At 35.0% G+C, this 23,489-nt stretch overlaps 2 protein-coding genes across 2 annotated transcripts in view; one reads left to right on the top strand and one right to left on the bottom strand.

Annotated features, from left to right (window-relative positions):
- Positions 1-235: 235 nt before the first annotated feature.
- LOC144977161 (NADH dehydrogenase [ubiquinone] iron-sulfur protein 3, mitochondrial-like) lies at positions 236-21,033 on the bottom strand. The gene is made up of 7 exons (XM_078922035.1): positions 20,929-21,033; positions 11,175-11,249; positions 9,680-9,801; positions 6,639-6,764; positions 4,956-5,081; positions 3,446-3,565; positions 236-591 (listed from the first exon to the last, which is right to left on the bottom strand). The coding sequence occupies exons 1-7, from the start codon at positions 20,987-20,989 to the stop codon at positions 421-423; spliced, it is 801 nt and encodes a 266-aa protein (XP_078778161.1). The 5' UTR covers positions 20,990-21,033; the 3' UTR covers positions 236-420.
- Positions 21,034-21,317: 284 nt separating this feature from the next.
- The window catches only part of LOC144977162 (exosome complex exonuclease RRP42-like), an 18,785-nt gene continuing 16,613 nt past the window's right edge, over positions 21,318-23,489 (top strand). The window contains exon 1 of the mRNA XM_078922036.1: positions 21,318-21,523. Coding sequence (XP_078778162.1) covers positions 21,467-21,523 — 57 coding nt within the window. The 5' untranslated portion in view covers positions 21,318-21,466. The remainder of the gene's footprint in view (positions 21,524-23,489) is intronic.

Consider the following 23,489-nt stretch of genomic DNA (forward strand, 5'->3'; position numbering starts at 1 on the left):
GATACATTCACTCAACACTGTGTATAATACACTACATTAACTCAAATTAAGTGATGAACATCCTAAATTTCAAAATGGGCCCTTTTAAAGGCCACCAAATCATCCAGATTAATTTCCCTTGTTGTTATCTTGTATTTTCCCTCTGATTCCCTTTAATTTTTTGTAAAGACTAATATACCGACATTGGCGATATATCTGTCTTTGACTCTATATACATCAAAGTAGTCCATTCGTGTATCATTATTACATTTTTATTTCTATTGTAGTTATCCTATATACAATCCACATCCATTTATTCCTCATTTAACAATGTACAGACTTCCCCAGTTATTCTCACAAACATCATCCAATCAAACGACACTTAAGAAAACAAGAATACCATAAAATAAAATATTAAGAAACTAAACAAACAGATTGAAATCATTTCTTCTCAGCATTGTCTGGTTCTGCTGCCTTTTCTTCCCCCTTGCCTTCAGCCAGCCTGTACTTGGGGAAAGTCTCCCATGGAGTGCTGTTGTCAAATTTCCGGAACTCCTGTGTCAGTTCTAAGGGTTCCACAACTACACGTTTAACTTCATCGTCATATCGGACCTAGATAAAAGATAAATGCAACTGTGATCAATCATCTCAAGACAGTATAATACTGGGGTGAAACCGAGGTTTTAAATCAAATTTTCAACTTAAGTTATAAAATTTGAGTTAAAAGTAATAAAAGAAATAAATTTACTGAGAAGAGTATTTTGCAGGGTTGCCAATTCAGGAGGCAAAAATTTACTGAAGTTTTACCCAAACACATATACCGACCCATGTCTGAGTGCTGAACTCCAGTAAAGAGACATTATTTACTTACTTTTTTTCCTGTTTAGCAGGTGATTGGAAAATATACTGAGAGGGTTTATAACATACTGAATTCCATAAATATATGGAAAATTGGTAACCTTGAATTTGGGTTTTTTAATCTTGAAAAATGTAAGTTTTCTATATCTGATCATTGTGACATTAAGCCCATTTGTCGTCATCCACGACATTAAGTAATAATGTCATATTGATTCATGGGTCAGAATTAATATCTAATCTATCATTGAGAAGCAAAAGTTATTTGTCACTGAGGGTCAATGCACTTGTAGAACTTTTTTGACCATCAACAGCCTCATGAGAGTGAATGATTAAAGAAAAAGAGAAAGAAAAAGAAAAAGAAAGAGAGAGAGAGAAAGAGACAGAGACAGAGTGAGAGGGGGAGGGAGGGGAGAGAGAGAGAGAGGGGGAGGAGGTAAATCAATAATTAAAATAGTCATAGAAACTCCACCATTGCCGTGCTCATATTTCCCACAGACCCAACAGTAACATTTTCATCATTATTATCATCAACATAAACATGAAGAAAGATGAGGAGATGTTTTATATTTAAGTTTTTAAGGGTTTTATGGCACTTGCAACACATTAAGGTCATATCAGCGTCAGTAAAAAGGAAGAAAAGTGGACTGTGAAAAGATTCTAGAATGACAACTAAAGCACCCAAGAAAAGGTAAGACAAAGGGGAATTGATTCAAGTAGGAAACAGATATAGATTCCAAGAGCACACTATTGAAGTACTTAGTTTGAGATCACCTAAAAGTCTCATCCAGACACAAGCACAGGTCCCCACTAAGAGGAATACACTCATATATAACATGTTATCTTACCAGAGTTCTGTTGAATGTCATGGAACGCCATTCTTCACACTCAAGAGCCATTACCGAGCAGTCGATTATCTTTTTTCAGTTGTTGCCTCCACATTTCCTATCCAGGACTTCCTTGGTTTGGCCCGTGCCTTTCTGCCAGCTACATTTCCTTCCAGCACTGATTTTTGGATGGTATTGTTTTCTCCGAATGTGTCCATAATAAGTCAGTTTTCTCATTTTAACTTCTGCCAACAGTTTTCTGGACCTTTGGTCTGCATCAATAAGAACCAGAATATGTGAAAGTCCCTGACATAATCAGTTGCATGGTGATAATTTATGTTTGCTTTTTGTTTTTTTGTTTTTTGCATTTTTTGAAGGCCCAATGTCTTCTGAGCATTTTAATCTTTATTTGAAGCAAATCGGGTGATTTTTCATGAAGTTATGGTCATATGCATGGACTAGGGTGTGAAACCCTAATTTTGAGAAAATCGCTTCCAAAGTTGACAAGAGTTGATATTAAGTATAATAATTACCTTCATAAATAAAATTAAAATAAAATATTTAGGAGCAGAATTCAATTAAAATTTTTCATCAATATGTAGAAAAATGTTTGATTTAATGATTTTTGATGAGAATTCATCTTTCATAAAAATTGACCTCTTGACTAAAAGTGTCAATATCTCTGTTCAAATCTTTTCACCATGCGACTGTTATCTCAAGGATGTCCACATATTTGATTTCTTTCTGGTCCATGATACTCTCAGAATTCTTCGGTATACCCATATCTCAAAGGCATTGATTTTTCTTTCTATTTCCTTCGTATGGTCCATGTTTCACATGCATATAGGAATGTGGACGATACATAACATTTAGCCATACGTACTTTTGTTTTTGTTGATAATTTTAAACTAGTGAGTAGTTTTCTCATTTTCACGAAGTTTGTTTTAGCAATGCTGATCTTTCTTTTGACCTCTGCAATAGATCTGCCATCTTCTGTGATGTACTGGCCGAGGTATGTATAAGCCTGTACTTGTTCTATTTCTTTCCCATCTACTGTTATGATGGCTTTGGGTTTTTCTTCTGCTCATGTGAATATCATTATTTTCGTTTTCTGTATATAAATTTTCAGTCCATAATTATTACTTATTTTGTTGGTCTTATTTATCAGTTTCTGCAGGTCTTCTTTGTTTGATGCCAGTAGTACTGTATCATCTGCATATCTTAAGTTATTGATGTTTCTTCCACTCACAACTACGCCGTGCATCATCTCTATTTCTCTGAATATAAATTCTTATCATAAATAGAAAAGGCACGGTGAGAGGACACAACCTTGTCAGATACCCCACTTGATTTCCACAGGGTCAGATATTATATTCCCGCTTCTTATTTTGGTATTTTGTGTCCAGTACAGGCTTGCAATAATGGCGTTGTCATTTTCATCTATATCTATTTTTCTTAACGTGTAAACATAATACAGTGCAAAATGGAGAGATGATTTACAAGACAAAAAATCATCTCCCAAAACTCTAACTATACATTTGATGTTTTCCTCCCAGCTAGGGTATCTGGCCAGGGCCAGGACAAAACCAAGTAATCTCATCCCAAGACAAAAAGACAGAAAGCATGTTGGAAAACAGATATAAGGGGGCAGAAGACAAAGTAAGTGCCTCCCTGCCCACTATGAGAGGTCGGGGAAAAAAAACCCAGGATGAGGAGATGAAAATAATATATTTCTAAGATATGGCAGAGGTTACATGCAATAATGAAACAGTTTAAATCGATACCTCGACATATCCGCTGAGAGGGAAATCTTTCCTAAAGGGATGCCCTTCAAATCCATAGTCTGTGAGAATACGACGAAGATCAGGATGGTTGGCAAAGAATACTCCATACATATCCCATATCTAAACAAAGGCACGAAACAAAAACAGATTGATATTATGCAATGTCCCCTGGAGTGTAATGGATGCTGGATCATTAAGAGAAAGAAAACCTTCAAATAAAAAAGAAGTGAGAAAAATAAATGTAATCCTAAAAACTAAATTAAAAATTTAGAACCCCCCCCCCCCCCAAAAGAAAACCCGAAAAACAAACAAACAAATAAATAAGAAAATAATTTAAAAAACACATTACTGATACAGTCCACTCCAGATAGTCGCAACACCTTGAGATCAGCGAAAATGTTGCATTTAACCGAATTGCAATTAAACAAAAGATAAGTTTCCCCTACACTATTGCAACATTTTACACATATATGGTAAACTCAAACCAGTTGTTGTAAACATTGTTCTTAGATTGAAACAAAAACTATATGGTAGCCCTGAATAAATTTTGACAAGCAAAAGCAGCTTTGATGCAAGCTGATATCTTATTCAGATTGGATTCACTTTCACTCTTTTGTTCTCAACATTTGTGTGTGTCGGTAGCAAAATAAAGAGAAACTGCCCCGTCCAACACGCTATGTGTACTAGTTGATTACCGAGGATGTGTTCAACAACTCGTGACGCGACAAGACTTGTAGCGAGACACAGTGAGGAATCGGCAGTGAATACATGGGGGTGATGCCACATCTTGTGGAGTGTGCGAGTGGTGATAATTATAACAGTATGAAATTATAGAGGGAACAAAATTGACATCACTCAGCTCCTTTAGCCAGCCATTTTTATAAGTAGTTCTCACTTAATTCTATCAATCAGACTATAAACATTCAAGGACTTTTATACTTATACTTTTTATACACATACTTTTATGTGTTGGTACATTATGAACGACTGAGGATGTTTTGTGTAATTTACCTCCACACAATATTAATAGCTAACTGGTCTTGTTTTGTTTTTGACTTGAAAGAATAAACACAATTCGTTTTTTTTCAAGGTGAAGAAATTAAAATGCCTTTGTTTTTCTTTTCTGTTTGTTTATTCATTTAACACAACAGATTTTTTTCTTTTTCTTTTTAAAATTTTTATGCAGACAGAGTTTATCGAGCAAAGGGGTACTGTCCGCAACTCGACAATTGTTGGAGGAAGATTACCAGGCCTAAATAATAATAATAATAATAACAATAATAATAACAATAATAATAATAATAATAATAATAATAATAATAGTGATAATAATAATAATAATAATGCTAATAATAATAATAATAATAATAATAATAATAATAATAATAATAATAATAATAATAATAATAATATGCATCATTTGTAAAGCAGATGTACTCCACAAAGTCTGTATTAGAGTGATTGCCATGAATAACATATTAAAAGAAAACGACTTTTTTTAGGGACATACCTCCCTTTCCATCCAGTTTGCTCCCTCAAACACCTCACACGTTGAGTCAATGGGTGTCAGCTCATCTGTGTAGGTTTTTACTTGGATTCTGGCATTGAAAGGCAAAGACTGGAGGAGGTACACCAGCTGTGGAATAAAAATGTGTGAGATAAATAGTAAGAGATATTAATGTCAGTGCTGCGAACCCTAGCCCATGAGAATGTGTACAATGGAAAGCCAAACAAGTAAGATTTTGAAAAAATGCTTACAATCCTGAAATAAAAACATAACTACGGCTAATTCTGATGATGAGCAATTAGACTATTCTAGCAATAATATAGAAATATTCAAATTAATGAATAAATTTACTCTTTATTGACTAAATATATAAATAGTACTAAATTCCAGAATCCATGTAGAAATCTGATATGACCCAACAAGATACTATTACATTGAACGAAGTACACTAAAAGAGTGTAAGAGTGTTAAAATGTTTTTATAGTAGAAATTTAATAATGCATATGATTTTCAGCAAAATGTGTTACAGGCGCACAATGAACGAAATGCTTAAAAAGACACATTTTTTTACGTATGTTGGCACCAGTGTAATGGGCTAAGTTTATTTTATTTTTATTTCTATTTTAGAATAATTTCATATTTACCTATCTCTTTTATTCAGTTAGGTCAATCTAGTTTTGTTTTTCTCTTTCCTTTATTTTAAAAATTTGCATCAACTTTGAAACGCTCTCTCCTGCTCTCTCTCTTCCTCTCTGTTCCCCTCTCCTTTTTTTTTCCTTTAATTTTATTTAATAAGGAGAGGGAAGAGGACAATAAAATACTATCGTCGTCTAGAATTATTCAATAACCTCTCCCTATTCTCTCCCCCACCCCCCTATCTTATGCTTGATTTATATAGCTTTGATCTCAGTTTAAATTTCATCTCATTACTTTCTCTCTCTCTCTCTCTCTCTCTCTCTCTCTCTCTCTCTCTCTCTCTCTCTCTCTCTCCTTCCCTTGCACACACACACACACACACTCACACACATATGTTTACCTATAATGTTTTCTTTTCATGCTCTCTTTTTCTCATTTACCGACCATAATGCAAATGTAATATTACATATTTCCTTTTCTTGTTTACCAGAGGAGGCCAAAGGCAGAAACATCGTTTACTTTGTGTTGTATCTTTTATAAGAGTCATTTTTACTCCTTTTACTTTACTATACATCACTGTAATGTAGAGGGAATTTTAAAATGTCACACCCAAAACAGCAAAAATACCCCCATGTCTTATTTCGATATAACAATGGCACAGAGAAATGAGATATAATTTATAATATAACAATGTGGAGAACAGATGGTTGTTACCGGTTTTTGGACGTGATAGTCACAATTTTTAAAAAAACAGTGATTCAGAGAACCTATTGTATGTGCTTTTCACACACACACACACACACAGGGGGGGGGAGGGAGGAGGGAGGGGAGAGAGAGAGAGAGAGAGAGAGAGAGAGAGGAGAGAGAGAGGAGAGAGAGAGAGAGAGAGGGAGAGAGAGAAGAGAGAGAGAGAGAGAGAGAGAGAGAGAGAGAGAGAGGAGAGAGAGAGAGAGAGAGGAGAGAGAGAGAGGGAGAGAGAGAGAGAGAGAGAGAGAGAGAGAGAGAGAGAGAGAGAGAGAGAAGGAGGAAGGGAAAGTCTAAAAAGATTACTTCAAATCTGTTTTCCAATGATGGCTTGTCAAGGCCTACAATGTCTACAATGTTGGTAAACTGGGCATTCATGTGGCACTTCAAAAAGCTCATCACAGGTACCACTCCATCAGGGTGAATCATCACCTGTTGTGGTGGACAGAACAAAATCACAATAACAAGACTATATAACAAACATAAAAACTTGTCCACTAATCAAATTTAAATTTAATCTCTTTTCTCCATACACCCTCATTCACCAATTGAAACTTCTTCCTTTTTTTAAAGAGTTCTATGTTTCTGTCAAGTACAGTAATGATAAGTTAATGACTGATAATGTTCTTATGCATTCAGTTTCACAAAATTCCTTCTTATATTCCTTCGTTTCTGTGGATTATAAAAGCAGACCCTAATCCACTGTGTATCAGCCACATACAGAGCAGCACAGAAATCTCAAACACGTTGGGACCTGGTCTATTTGTTTGAGATTTCTATGTTGTGTGTGAATGGGGGAGGGGTTAACTGTGGGTTGTTTAGGTGAGGTCCCATTATAATGAGTGTTGTGTTATGTGACTTGTTTCATTCAACAACAGGTGGAATAATGTTCCCCTTTACATACACAAAGCCAGCATGTCCTATTGTTGATAGCACACTCAGCATGCGACGTCTTTTATCTTACAAATCCGTTACCTAATCCATACCACTCCTCACTTATCTCTCTCATGCCTCTCTTCTCACCCCACCTCTAATTACTTCTTTGAGTTTAATACACTGTACAATACTGTCGTTTATTAAAGAACACAGTATGTGCTATTTGGTTAATATTACAGATGCTGTGTTTTTAAAAACAACGGCAGAATAAAACTGGTACACATTAGAGTGAGGCATCGAGTGAATTAGACACTGGTCAAACATGATTCACACAACTCCCCTTAAACACACACGCATACTCCACACACATTAACAATACATTTAAGGCCACATAAAGAGCGATGGCAGTTATCGTTTCTGTTCAATACAAACATAAAGCAAAAGAATTTTATCAATAAATGTGAAAGTTAAGGTCTATTTTGTTTGAGATTTATGTGTCAGCCTCCGATAGTGTTCGATATTTTCATGTTGCCAGTACAATAAAAACAGAAGGATCAAAACGGGGAATTTACATGTGTTCGAGATTTCTGTGATTTCTAGATTTTCTTGCTGCACTGTAGTTTCAAAATACGTTAGCATTTTGCCAACATAGCCAAAAGCTTAATTGGAAAATGTGGGTTGCATGAACTCTTCTCAACCAAATGTGAATTAATTTTTACAACATATCCCCCCTTCCAAAATAAAAATCCCATTCCATACATTCAACAAATAAACATAAAATTGCTAGATAATAATAATGATTATGATAAATTGGTGGTGATTCTGTTAGTGATGTTGACAATATGATGTCAGTATGGTAGCAACAGTGGTAGTAAGAGTGATGATAACCTGGCACTTCAATGGTAGAATAAAATAGTGATGTTGCGTGTTGATTGGTGGTTGTAAAGTGGTGGTGATGATGAAGAGATTTTTTTAAAATGATTGTTTGTAGGAATTTTGAGGTGCTTGCAACATTTCAGGTCATTTCCATGCCAGTAAAAGAATAAATAGAATGGACAAAAAATCGAAATCAAGTAAACAAGCACCTAAGAAGAATGTATGAAAAAGGGGACATGTTTAGCAAAGATCAGAAGCAATCTAATCCTGTGTCTAATTTGAAACCCACACTAACACGACCACGGTACCCTGCTAACAGGCATACACTCAAATGTTTACAAAATGCATATAATATTACATATATAACATCAAAATATAGAAACTGTAAAAGAAGACAAATCCATCAGACTATTTCCCCCTCGGCAACAAAAAAACCCCCAAAAAAACAACAAATCTTGAGCTTTTATATAGCCCAATATCCCCTAAATGTGCTGAAAGCACTTTACAAAGGGTTCCTAACCAACAGTTACACGTAACATGTAGAACGAGACATGACGCCTGTTAGGCGTTATTACAAATTTTTTTTCTGACAGAGACAATGCTGTTAATGGCCAGGTACACCCGAGAAAAGAGCCTTTTCCAAGGACTCAATTATGCGCTGAACGAGGCTCAAACCCAGGACCTTCAGATCCGAAAGTGACTGTCATACCACAAGACCACATAGCCCCACAAGAGAAAAGAGACCCTAGGCAGAGCCCAGGCAATACCAAACAGTCCAGAACAAGGACAAGACAAATTATTTAGGATAAAAGAGATAGTAGGACAAAGGATGAAGAATCACCAGTCCAGAAAGGTCCAACAGTAACCTCTTCCTACTTCCTAAGGGGAATACCACCCAACACAAGAAGTTGTGGTGGTATTGGCGGTAATGATGATAGCGATGCCAATTAAGATGAAGTTGGGATTATAGTGACAGCAGTAGTTCTGGCGATACAGTGGTGGTGGTTGTGATAATGGTGTGTGGTGATGGTGATAGGGATCATTAGAAAAGAATAATATTTAAAAAATTAGAGGCAGTTCCTGCGGTTCATATCATCAGTAAATACAGTTAAATAGCTGGTAATTCCTAACAATGATTCTCATCATTTTGAAATGTCAGGAAATAAAGTGAATAACAATCTATTAAGTCTTATTATTTCTGGTGTTGTTCTGCATCATGTTCCATTGTAACAGTGGCATAAATGGCAAAAAGGTAGTCTTGTAACTTAAGTAAAGCAATGTCGAACATGGTCAGTGACTGTATAGTTCACATTAAAAAATCATCATCCAAAAAAAAAAAAATGATTCAAAGCATTGCGTTCTTGGGTAGGACACTTTACTCATATTATTCGACTCTAGAATGAGTACCTGGCAGTGACAGAAATGATAAAAGTGCTAATACAAAAAAAAAAAAAGAAGCCTATCAGGTCACTTGTAATGAATGAAATGTGGCCTCACAGGGAAATAAATGATAAACTATTATATGACAATATCCATATTTCATTAGGATAAGGGAAATATAAAACTTTATTATTTCAAAGCTTAAAGATCCATACCTCTAATTCATTATGATTATTCACTTGTACTTCCTGTACATACTTGGGCAGACACTCAGCAACATAAGCACCATAGTCTGTAAGCTGTTGCTTCATAATAGGGTTAGCGGGCATCACTGTGGCTATAGAAATTTAAAAAGTAAAATATCAAACGAATTATTAAATGATAACAAGGGGTTATATGTATAAGAGGTATTAATGCTAGTTTTATGAAAAATTGAAACAAATTATATTACATGACTATATCAATAAAATCGAATGACTGCTTGGCAGTATTAAATCAAATAAGTTGACATTTCAACATCTATTATATCAATGACACCTACAACTAGCAAAACTAGTGGTCACTATAACCAACTCAGTAGACTAAAAATTTGCTCTTGCAGGACAATGCTTTTAAAAGTTTTGGAAATATATGCTCTAAAAACCCAATTTTACTTTTTAAATATAAAAATGCAATTCTGCAGGAGGATGTTCCACTACAACTACATTAATTACGTCATCAGTGACTCGTTCCAATCAATAAATGGAGCGTGTTAATCTTCACCCTTCACCTTCATGAATGAGGAATAGTGTATGATATATTCAGGCCGAAGAGAAAATAAGAACTGATTGCTTGCAATGGGCATTCCCCATCAATACAGCTTGGTGGATAATGTGAAATCCTCAATTAGTAAAACTGAAAATTCCTTAATTCCTCATTGAGTGTGTAAATCCTTACAATGGGTGTGAAATTGGTTGATAAGAAACAAAACAATCTACTCAATAAATGAATTCTAATCAGTCTTTAACAAATACAGATTCACCATACAGACTCGAAACAATAATAAATACTGATACATAATTGAGAACTGAGAAGAAAAATTTGATCTGACATTAAAACTGAAATGATCAAAGCAAAAACGAGATATAAACAGCTTTATATCCATCCTATCTTTCCTCAAGCTCAAATTCATATACAGGACATTATTTCGCAGGATTAACAAATGCTGTCTTACATTAAAAAAAGTGTTGAATTATAAATTCAGATAACTTTTCAATGAATTGACGTAGTGGAACAAAACAAGTATCAAATGATAGGAAATTATCCAAAGTTTTGTTCTGTTAAATCATCCCAGACTATTTTAGTTACCAATCTCACAGTTAAGGTTCTGCTTTATATAATATCAAGATCGCATTAATTTTTTTCTTATGTTCAAAATTTCTCAAATTTGTGTCAAAATGGCGTTATTAGACAAAGCAGTACTTTTACTTAATTAAATTACCACCAAACAAAACTTTAGAGGATTGCACATCCTTTAGTATGTTTTATCTAATTTTGTAATAAATATGTTACTATGTTATTAAATTTTGTAATGCTTACTTTTATTGCATCTGAATGACCCCCTCAAACAAAATCAAAAATAAACCATTCACTCCACTCAGAAGGGCATTTTATGCTGCCTCCCAAGGGCTACTCTCTTAGATAGAGAGCACTGTAGATTTCAAAACTTACGTTTTGTCTCTGATGCCCCAGTTTCAGTTGACAGGTATCTATGAACATTACTAACAGCAGGAGTCTGTTTAAAAGCTGTTATTGAAAACAAGAACAGAGCATATAACATTAATAATAATAATAATAATAATAATAATAATAATAATAATAATAATAATAATAATAATAATAATAATAATAATAATAATAATAATAATAATAATAAAAATAATAATAATAATAATAATAATAATAATAATAATAATAATAATAATACAGTCCACTCTGGATAATCGCAATATTTCCCAAGAAACGAATTAATTCTATATAAAAGTCACTGGTAAATTGCAACAAACTTCGGGAATCGCCACGAATTTTTGCCCTCAAAAGTGGCAAATTCAAGAAATCAATCAAATAAAATATGATAAATTTCATCATGGATGAAATCATGACATGTTGAAGAATCAAGAGTGAGCGGGATTTAATGCTACAGTAGTGTGTCACCACTCTATTAGAATCAAAAGAGGGCGGCGCTTTGCAGTATGGGTTTGTAAAGTAATCTGTGACCATTAAATAGGAGGGGAGGGGGCTGAGCATAGTATGACTTGACAACAGGTAGACAATGACAATTGTAAAGAGATACTGAGCGATATCCATTGTTTTGGGATTGGCAACAGTGCATTGTGACCAATGAGTTTGGTGAGAGCTTATTAATTATCTATCATCACGGCTAATCAAATGTTACAAATGTTGAGAACAATAGAGTGAAAGTTAATTCAATCTGAATAAAATGTCGGCTTGTTGACAAATCTATACAGGGCTGTCATATGGTTTTTGTTTCAATCAAATTGCGCAGTCTGTGGTGGACTAAGAACAATATTTACAACTGGTTTGAGTTTACCATATATGTGTACAATGTTGCAATAGTGGACAGGAAAGACAACTTCGGTTAATCGCAACATTTTCGCTGATCCCAAGGTGTTGTGATTATCCAGAGTGGACTGTAATAATAATGATAAAGTAGCAGAATTATAAAAACAATTCATACTTAGCATAGACCTCAAACATAAATTGATACTACTATAGAAAGCCTGATCTACTTTCAAATCATTTTTTCATCCAAGTTATATTCAAGATTTGATCATTTTCACCAAGAGAGCAGTAACCAAGACAGCACTGCTTTTCTGACTGGTGAAGAGTAAAAGCAACATTCCATTTGAATTAAATAAAAGTACAAAATATGGCTATATAGACCCCAATGTTCCATTTCACACAATCACCTGTTAGGTGCCCTATTTTTACCAAATCCGTCACCAATTGTCTATAAACAAATACTCATTCATATCTGTGTCCAGTGGGGTAGTATATGTGTAAAATAACTCACATAAGGACACAGTGCAGTGCTAGGAACAGAGTTATATGATTGTTGTCACAAAGAGTCTTTTTAACAGAACATAACATTATACTGCAAGCTTAGAGTGAAGCAACAACGCTTGGAAACTGTAAGAACAATCTCATCTGTCTTTATGGTCTATTTTACTACTGCAAACAACACTAAAATGCTCAAACTGCAATACCACTGCAAATGACAGAAATGCAGTGTTCCTGTAAATAACACATTAAAACTTAATGCAAATGGTATAAGTCTCAATCAGCTGTACTAATTTAAACAATAAAACTTACTTTTTGCAAATAACAGAGAGACTTTCTTGGATAAATTACTAGTACATAGGCTACTTGACAGAAACATTACACACACAACCTTTGAATGTAAATCCATTCTTTCCTCCCCTGCCCCCCCCCCCCCTCTCTCTCTCCCCAACCCTCATTCCATACATTTTACACATACACATATACACAAACAGATACAAACCCTCTCTCTCTCTCCATTCTCATTGGTTTAAATACATTTTTATTGGTCGCTATTTTTAGAATTTTGATGCCATTTTAAAGCAAAAACTCATCGCAGCAGCGACACAGAAATCAAACTTTCAATTGTCAACTAATTCATCAGCTCAATTGAAAAGTCTTCAACTTCTGAACTGAACTACGTGGGTTTGAGCACCGCTGGTGGCTATTATAATTTCATTTGATTTCTATGTCATGTTGCTAATATATGCTCTTGTATTTCAGATTCATAATCATTAAATAAAATTGATGAAATGGATGCATATTCATGTAGGTATATAAAACAATATTAATGATGTATTTTAATATCAAAGATTGAATAAAATCAAAGTTGGGGAGTTGAAAAATCGTTTTTTATTTCTTTTCCCATATAAATACCACAACCATCCTTTTTATCAACCCACTCATAAAAATCCCCTCTTTAGGTGCTGTGAAACTACGGAAGTCCTTCCTTTACTTATTCGCTTGTATCGTCGATATTGACCAGTATCGATTATTTCACTTATTTACGAAAATGGTGACCGGCGCTGCTCAGCTCGATTCGAAAGCGACCGATTCAGTTCAATTCGATTCGAAAAGTTATTCAGCTCTATACTACTAGTATAAATTACAAGGAAGTGTGTTTTCAGTCCATAAGTGGACTGAAAACACAGCTGTGTATTCAGTCCACCGGAAATAAAAACATTTCAAAAGGACCAAATATCGTCGATACTTACCTTAATCGATACTGACGACACTGATATTGAGCCTATTGTAGGTTAGCCATCATCAGAAATGGACAGGCATAAAATGTATAACAATTTGACGGCTTAATAATATAATTTACAGCATTTTATTTACTCTCGGAAAGTCTTGATTGAGAGTTGCTCGAAATCGGGTGCCCGGGATTCTTACCATGGCTGCCAGAAAGCCATTGGTGTCACGTTACTGTCGAACGAGCTTAAGTCTCAATGGGATATTAGCTTAAGGCAACCATGAGTTGTTATTTTTCAAACCTGTTGCTATGCTATCTTGTGATGACAATGTCTCACAGTCGTCATATGAATACTACTCACCATGGTTATATAAACTCATGGCAGGCCGCCAAACGTCACTTGCTATCCTTCACATAATGCAGGGTTGATTGTGAAGTACGTTTGGGGCTGGAGGATAGCAAGGGATAGTGCAGGCTATGGGGACCAAATCATAGTACAGGGAAGGCAAATCTGATGTCCCAATAAAAGTATAACACAGAGAAGGCCGAAACTGTGTTATACAGGCCGGTATAGAAATATAACACAGGAGACCAAACACTGTGTTGTAAAATATCAAAAGCTGGTCGGTCAGTGACGAATTGAAAAGCGACATAATATGTCGTAATATCACATCTCAATAAAAGAGTGTGATAGTAAAAGGTGCGGTTAACCCATTGCTGCCCGGGCATAATCTGAAAAAATGTCTCTCACTGACCATGCGAGGGGAGATAACTCTTCCAAATGTCATAGTACACTTCATTAAAAAATTAATTGCAAGAATGTGAGGCATGCTAGAAACAAAATAAAAGCTGTTTTGGAAAGAAGAATGAATGGCCTTTAATTTGATGTATTGTTTTTGACTATTGATTCATATTTTGATTTGAAAAAAAAATGTTAAAGTGAAAAATAATGTAATAATATTAAAACACATGAAACCCATTGTCAATGTCATCAAAATGCGCATCCAACTCAACCTCAATGTCTGATTCAGTGTCTGAATGAGTACTATCATCATCACTATCCATTAAAAAACGTTGATCACGCCCGAGAATTGAGTAATTCAAACGCCATTCCAGCAAAAAAAAAATAAAAAATAAAAGGACGTTACCACAACCGATTTGGTCGACAAACTTCAAAAAATCGCAACAGACAAACGAATTGAGATAAAAACAATCGGGAAACGGCTAGTTTCGCTTTTACTCTTTCTCTACTTTCGTTTTTCAATTAAAAAGAAGTGGTTCTACACACATTTTTAATATACGGGTTCAATGACACTGGGTACCTGGCGGGCGATATCGGGCGTACCGGACTTATGCAGATGATTTCTGAGCGGGCGATTACGGGCGATTTGGGCGTTAATGGGTTAAAAATTGAGTCAGTCAAGTCTCTATCCAGATCCAGAAGGATAGTACAAAGTCCTGTACGTAAAACAAATTTGAGATGCACGGTTGTTTTCAATACTTGTTGGGTCGTAATCGGTATATATAGTCCATGCTACACATCTTCACAAAAAACCAGAGCAACGCTGTGTCAAGATTACAGAGGAGCAAACCCGAGATGACAACAAGACAAGATTTGTTTGTGTGTATTGTATTGTCTTTATATGTTACTGAAAAGGCATGTTTTAGTTGTCAAACCTTTCATTTTAATTTTGACATTTTCTTTATCTTTTAAAATAAAGTTATTATAATTTAATTTAATCAGCAGACTTGTTTAATAATTTACAGCTATACTTTTGTGGGACCTTTTGTAATATCATTATTCCGATTGTTGTTGAAAATATCTTTATATCTTAATGTCATAAAATCAGTAACAATTGGCCTAACCAATTTGGCCAAAATTGGCCTCACAGAGAATAATGTTTCTATAATTAATTCAAAATTAACACTTATATCTATTTTAATTTTTTTCCCAGTCTATTAGAATTTTTGTGATTATCAAAACCGATGATTTTTCCAAGGAAATCAGAGTTTTAGTTTTGTTTGCCCAAGTAAGGTTCTATTTGGTCACTTTTCACATCGATCACTGGCCTCAGGCACGCCTGTCCCCCTTCCTCCCCCGCCCCGGGCAGTCTTGACTTTGTCTTCTTCCAACATCTTTTCTTTCACAATCATTCCTTGTCCTTCTGTCATCTGCATTTTTTGCCAAATTGGGACCTAAAATTTGCCAAAATTTGCCCAAAAAACCCCCAAAATTTGCCAAAAAATTTGCAAAAAAGAGCAAAATTTGCCAAAAAATTTGCCGAGGAGAACTAAGCATTTCAGCAAAAATTAACATGCGATACAGAAAAAAAAAATATAAAAGACAATTTATTACATTTAAGGAGGCTATATTATGAATAGCGTTGTTACAAAGATTTTAAAGGATCATTATCCGTAGAGAGTAGCTTCCCTTGGTTTGGGCCCAGGCAAAGCTGCAACATTTCTCAAGTTTCGCACTTTTTTTCCTAGTTATTTTGTTTTCGCTTCTTTTTTTTCACAAAATTTGTCACGCGATTTGCCAATTTTCCCAAAATTTGCCACGATTTGCCAATTTTGGGAAATTTGCCAAAATTTGCGGATCGCCCTGATATTTGCGGCCGCAAATTGCCATTTGCGGCCGCAAAAAATGCAGATGACAGGTCCTTTGTCTTGTAGGGCTAGTCTATTGTTCTTTGTCTATCATGTCTTGTAAAATTAGAATTTTTTGACTGGTATCCCATTTCTTCCATTCTACAAGCCCTAAAATGACCACAATGTTTTATAAGCGCCATCAAACCTTTAAAAACAATAGAGTCCTTAAAAGAATGTAGAGTCGTCTTCCTTAACATTTCTATCTATTTTTAATTTTCCCTAGTCCGTTACAGTTTTTGTGATTATCAAAACCGAGGAGTTTTCCAAGGAGATCAGAGTTTTAGTATCCCATTTCTTCCTTTCTACTAGCCCTATCTATCTCTCTCTATATCTCTAATCTCTCCCACCCCCTCTCTCTCTGAAGCTCCCTCAAACATATTCAAGACCCTATGACTTCTCTTAACTTTTCCTTTTCTTTTCTTTTTTTGTTTTTGTTTTGTTTGTTCGTTTTTCTCCTGACTCATATTGTTACGTACAAGGAATGCACAAGGCAATAAATTTTGACGTCTCACTGTGTTCTAAATTAAAATAATAATAATAAAAGTGAGTAAAAGTAATTAAATAAAAAAATGTTAAATGTTCAAACTTCTCTAATCACCAGGAATGTTGTCAACGTGTTGAAGTTGAAAATTAATAATTTTTTTGCCAAGGGAGAACCAAAAAAAAAAAAAAAAAAGAAAGAAAATATTATGCCTAGAAAGGAGCTCAAACACCTAACTCACCCCACCCCGGTTACAATTACGCTGTGCTAAAACAGCTGGCCACCTCGCCTTCTCGCGCTCGGTAAAACAGTTTAGCCCGTATAATAATAATCTTTTGCGGTATACTGAATACATAGCTGTGTATTCAGTCCACTGGTGGACTGAAAACACAGTTACAAATTATAATTATAACGGAGTGTCTATGTACACGGTAACCGGGCACCTAGCATCAGGATCTACGTACACGGTAACCTTGTACCGTGTTTTGGGTGGGAGGGGCAAAGGTGGCATTGAGCTTGGTGCACAGTAACTTATGACCTTGATTTCTTTCATTCCTACTCCTACCCTTGCCCCCCCCCCCCCCCCCCCCTTCGTGTTTGTTTGTTTATGTATGTATGTGTGTGTGTGTGTATGTCTTATAGGCAGAACATAAAAATACTAACGAAAGAGTGAAAATGGAGAGGCATTGTATGGGAACAAAACAGACAATGGACGTTTCGGGTACAAACCCTTCGTCAGACAAATAATACACAAATTAACATGGAAAATAAATAAATGCAAAATAACTTTTATCGTCTGTACTCAATGGTGGATGCAGTATGAATGAACGTAAGCAGTAGCTGGGCTGTCAGACGGCCAAATGCCTGATTAAATTGGCCAGACACCCACTACCTGATGTCTTGGTTTTTAATCCATTAGCCTAGGCCTAGTGAAAGACAAATCCTACATGTATTTGCAAACCGAGCTGAAAGTTTTCGTTTCACCGTGAGATGCGAAGGGGAAGGGATGACACTATGACAAGAGAGAGAGAGAGAGAGAGAGAGAGAGAGAGAGAGAGAGAGAGAGAGAGAGAGAGAGAGAGAGAGAGAGAGAGAGAGAGAGAGATAGAGAGAGGAGGTATTGGGGAAGATGAAAGAAACAATGGGTCACCTGAAGGGGTGCTACGGAAGTGTTTTACGATATGTGATTCCTTCAATTTTAACCTCTTAACAGCAACACTGATATTTTTTTCATCCAGATAATAATTTCCCTATTGTTAATGCAGAATAAATCGTTTCCACCAATTAAGCTACAATTGCATAGCTTGTTTGTTAATGATAACATTAAGACTAAGATATGGTGTTAGGTTAAAGTAAGATTGAATCTCACGTTTTATTTAGGTAAGATTTTGGTCTCCCTAGCCATATTGGTCGATCTTGGCTAGGGAGACCAAGATTTTTGCCCCCCAACGAAAAACCGTATTTTCGTTTATGGAACTATTTCTTTATGTTAAAGAGGCGAGTTTTTTCTTCTTTTATGTATTGCTTGCCTGTTTGTTTTTGAAGCTGTTCTTGCTATTATTATTATTATTTTTTGGCTCTTTATAATCACGCCCCCCCTCCCCCCACCACCAAAAAATGTCAGAAAAGAGATTGCAAGATATCGGATCCGTCGCCCACACAAAATTAAATTAAATTTTTTTAAAACAATACTTTTAGTTTTTTTGCTAGGTTAACTGCGTATTCATTTACAGAACTGCTTCTTCAAGTTGTGGATTTTAAAAATTTATTTCTTTTTTATATATTGGTTTGTTTTTGTTTTTTTTTAGGCCTTGTAGCTAACATTAACATCATACCCCCCCCCCCATACGAAATTTATTTTTGTATTCTTTTTTAACTTCAATTTTGGCAAGATAGACCGTGATTTTGGCCTCCAGAGGGTGAGAATATCGAAAAGGGTCGGCTACCTCTATTCTCACCCTGACTGATGATAATATATATGGTGGCGTTTTTTTATGCACCTCCGTTGGAGGTGTACAAAAACGCACCGTTTTTATGCACCTCTGTTGGCGATGATGGTAAATTAATGAAAATGTTGCTGCAACGTCCATGAGGTTTAAATAGTTTAAGATTGTAGTTTAGCACGCTGCTTAGTGATTACCGGTATACGTTTATACAATGATAATAAATTAAAGAATAATAACAATAATTTAAAAAATCAACAGTAAAAAGAAACATGGCACACAAATACTGATCTCAAATAAATAAATTAAGAAAATTAAAATCGAAAAAAAAAAAAAGAAGAAAAAAAACAAAAATGTTGACTTTCACAATAAAGTAAATTTTTAAAAAATAAATGTCTACAATACAATGGGAATCGAACCCGGTACTTTCAAGGTCTGACAGCTTGTCCACTGTGCTACGGAGCCACCGGACTGTTCGTCACATTTAATAAAGTCTTTCTAAAACATTACTTTACCTTCAATGCAACTTCTATTTTCTGGTTTTATATTTCGATTATTTAAATTATTATTCGGATGGAAGTGTCTAGGGAGAGCAAGATTTTGGTCTCCCTAGCCAAAATCGGCCAATTTGGCTAGGGAGACCAAGATTTTGGTCCCCGGCGTAAAACTGTATTTATAGAACTGTTTCTTTATGTTGAAGAGGCGAGTTTTTACTTCTATTTATTTATTGCTTGCCTGTTTGTCTTTGTTGCTGTTTTTGCTTAAAATTTTTTATTCTTTTTGGTTGGGGGGGGGGGGGGGGGGGGTATAATCACGCCAACAAATGTCAGAAAAGAGATGCAAGTTATCGGCCGGTCGCCCACACAATTTTTTCTTTTTTTTATATAAATTTATATAAAAATAATAATAATTTAAAAAATCGAAGTATAAAACCAGAAAATAGAAGTTGCATTGAAGGTAAAATAATGTTTTAGAAAGACCTTATTAAATGTGATGAGCAGTCAGGTGGCTCCATAGCGCAGTGGACAAGCTGTCAGACTCCAACCTTGAAAGTACCGGGTTCGATTCCCATTGTTGACATTATTTTTTTTTTATTTACATTTACTTTGTTTTTGTTTGCTTTTTTTTTTTCAAAAACATGTTTTTAAAAAGCTTCGATTTTAATTTTCTAAAATTATTTATTTGAGATCAGTATTTGTGTGCCATGTTTCTTTTTACTTTTGATTTTTTAAATTATTGTTATTATTCTTTAATTTATTATCATTGTACATCGGTAATCACTAAGCAGCGTGCTAAACTACAATCTAAAACTATTTAAACCTCATGGACGTATGCAGCAACATTTTCATTAATTTACCATCACCGCCAACGGAGGTGCATAAAAACGCCACCTATTATTTTCTCTCCGTGTCCAAAGAGGGCTCAGCATGCATTGTTATCTAATAAAAAACAAACTTGACAGTAATTATCTCAAGGTTTTGTTCTTGTTGCTTGTACTTATCTTTGATTTCCATTTCGTATTAAAATAGCGTCATGATTTTTTCCGTTTTTACATAATTCTCCCACCATATCTAGCCCAGCGGTTTTATGCATTTAAAAAATGAAAGAACAACAAAAACATACAGGCAAGCAATGAATAATAGAAGAAAAAACTCGCCTCTTTAACATAAAGAAACAGTTCCATAAACGAAAATCTTGGTCTCCCTAGCCAAAATCGACCAATATGGCTAGGGAGACAAAATCTTGGTCTCCCTAGCCTCTACCTTATTTTAATATTTAGGACCCCTAATAAAAACATCCTACAGATGTCACAATATAACTTTCGCTTTGTCCAAATACAGAAACACAATATCGCTGATGAAATTGGGTGGGATGCACATGCGTGACGGAGTTGTATAAAAACGGTCCGTTATTTGATTAAGATACACCGTCAATGGAGGTGCATTAAATATAAAAACACTATCACTACGAATAATAATAATAATATCTAGTCTAGACCCAATAGTATGGCCACGGAAGAAAGCTATTTGCATGTCTATAGGTGAAACGATGGAAGAGATTCTATTCATGTAAATCAGAATTTATTGAAATGCTTACCCCCTTTTCCTACTAAATTAGTAAGCAAGGGACGAGTAAGACGACACAACTGAGATGCCATTTTTTTTGGATGTCAATGACAAATAAAGGGGCTCTTTTAGTCTGGAGGAATTTGTAGTGTTGCAAGTACAAATCAAGGAGGAAATAAACTCTATGATACAAATCTATCTTTTTGATAGCAATACCTTCGCACAAATGACCCCATCACTTCTTTATGTATTTTTAAAAATACCGATTAATTAATGACAAATAGATTTAAATCTGATTTTTGCTGTTTAAGCCCAAACAAACTCATATTATAACACTTATAATTAACGATACCGCTTTGTCGATATTATTATTTTTTTAAACTCGAAAATATTTTACTGTTGCGACTACATTACAAAACCACTCTACGAATCTATGAAAAATGAAAGTGTCAACAATGTTGTAAGCTGCGTGTGTTCACAATAATTAATTTGATATTTTGATTGCATTTGACTTCATGAAGCTTGAGGTATAATATAGGGTTGGATCTCCTTTTTATCCTGGACATAAAATGACCGATGTCAATCTAAGTGAAGCGGAAAAAACTTTCATTCTTCACAGTATACAGGTAAAAATTAAATATTAATAATATGAAGAAGCCGCTATTTTCACCGTACGGGCACGGGTGATAATAATAATAGTATAGCCTGACAGTGTGTGGGAGACTATTTTCACCGGACGATAATATCTTGGTGGACGATTTTCACTGTACGGTGATAATGGTGTGGAAGGCTATATTCACTGTACGGTGCAAATAACGAAAAAGAACAAAAAATGCGATATGCAAATAGCGCTAAGCAGGTAAGCTCTACTCTATTTGCAGTTCAGTAGTAATTATAACAATGACTTACCTGCATTAAACGTGGTTCCATTGAGTTGAGCGAGATGAAGCAGTTTGTTGTCGAAAGCTTGCTCATGTGTTTTCCCGTGTATCTCCCTCCACATGAATATGAATTCATCTAAGTGGGACGAAAGAGTTGTGTTTGCAACCCTCGTGTAACTTTTAAAAGGACTTTTTTTTTGTCAATCGGATGACTGGTGCTGATTTATTTTTTAAAAAATAACAATACAAAAACTACCCCAATTCCTCCACCCCATAGCAATCTAGAGACGTGCAGTTCGAGCGACCGTGGCCAAAAAAATCTGGAAGGCCCATGGTTTTTTTTAACTGGGGGAAGGGGCGAGAGTTGAGTTACCTCGGTTACCTGCATGATATGGCATTAATTACATTACTCAAACAAGCTCGCACGCATACCAAAGCACTAGAGTTTTAAGACTAAAACGCACACGCATACACACACACACACACACACACACTTAGCATCAAGTAGTGCCATATGTCACACTTTTAAGAATTCAGTCTTGCTTGTACATATTGACCACTTGTAGTTGTGAATCGCCCTTATTCTGTTGTTCATTTTCATGGAGTGACCATTAAGTTTTGTTGTAGTTGTGAATTGCCGTTGTTTATTGCTCATTTTCCCTGTACAATGGATTCGGCAATGCATTTTAAGCAAATAATAAACAATTTATCATTATTTTTTAAAATCAATAATAGCCGAAAATGCCTCGAAAATGTTCTGTTTTTGATTGCACTTCAAATTATAGACATGGCGAAAAGACAACTGTATATAAATTTCCTTCGGATCCAATTGAGAGACAAATATGGATTAATGCACTGCCAAATAAAATCGATTCGAGTGATGTTACAGACTATATGGGTATCTGTGCCAATCATTGGCATCATGATGCTCCTATAAGACGGAAATCAAGGTATCCTTCACCTGCTATTCCTCCAAATAAATGGCCAAATACAATACCCCCTTCTTGTTTGCGAAAAACAGCACCATCTCGTCAGACATTAAATTCGATAAGTGAATTTAGAGACAGGCGTCAAGATATTGATGAGTTATCAATTTTTCTTAAGAAAGATTTACTTGAAATTACAGAAAATGAGTTGGGAAAGACCTTTAAAGATTGTTTTGTTCAAGAGATTTCCTCTCATGGTGTTGTTGGACTTTCTTCAGATTCTGAGTTTAGTCTTCATAGTCGTGCTCGGATCGGTATGGTCCACTCATTTAGTATCTACTTTACAGTTAAAGAGGTGAGCGATGATCACAGCATCAGTTCAATTCAATATGAGAGTTTCTTTGGAATTAAACAAAGCCAACACCAGACTTTCTCAGATGGAACCTTAAAGCGTTGGAGTGAACTTACAGAAATACTTCGATTCTACACACTGGACTCCCAACTAGAAGGTGAGTTAACCTACTATTTTAATTTTTAAATGCGTTAGCGTCAGTTTTATTATCAACGTGAACATAATAATAATAATAATAATAATAATAAGAAGAAGAAGAAGAAGAAGAAGAAGAAGAAGAAGAAGAAGAAGAAGAAGAAGAAGAAGATGATGAAGAAGAAGAAGGGGGAGGAGGAGTTGGAGGAGGAGGAGGACGACGATGATGATAATAATAATAATAATATTAATAATAATAATAATAATAATAATAATAATAATAATAATAATAATAATA

This window comes from Berghia stephanieae, chromosome 7 (genome assembly GCF_034508935.2).
Source record: "Berghia stephanieae isolate SIO BIC M18660-M18661 chromosome 7, UCSD_Bste_1.3, whole genome shotgun sequence".
NCBI lineage: Eukaryota > Metazoa > Mollusca > Gastropoda > Nudibranchia > Aeolidiidae > Berghia > Berghia stephanieae.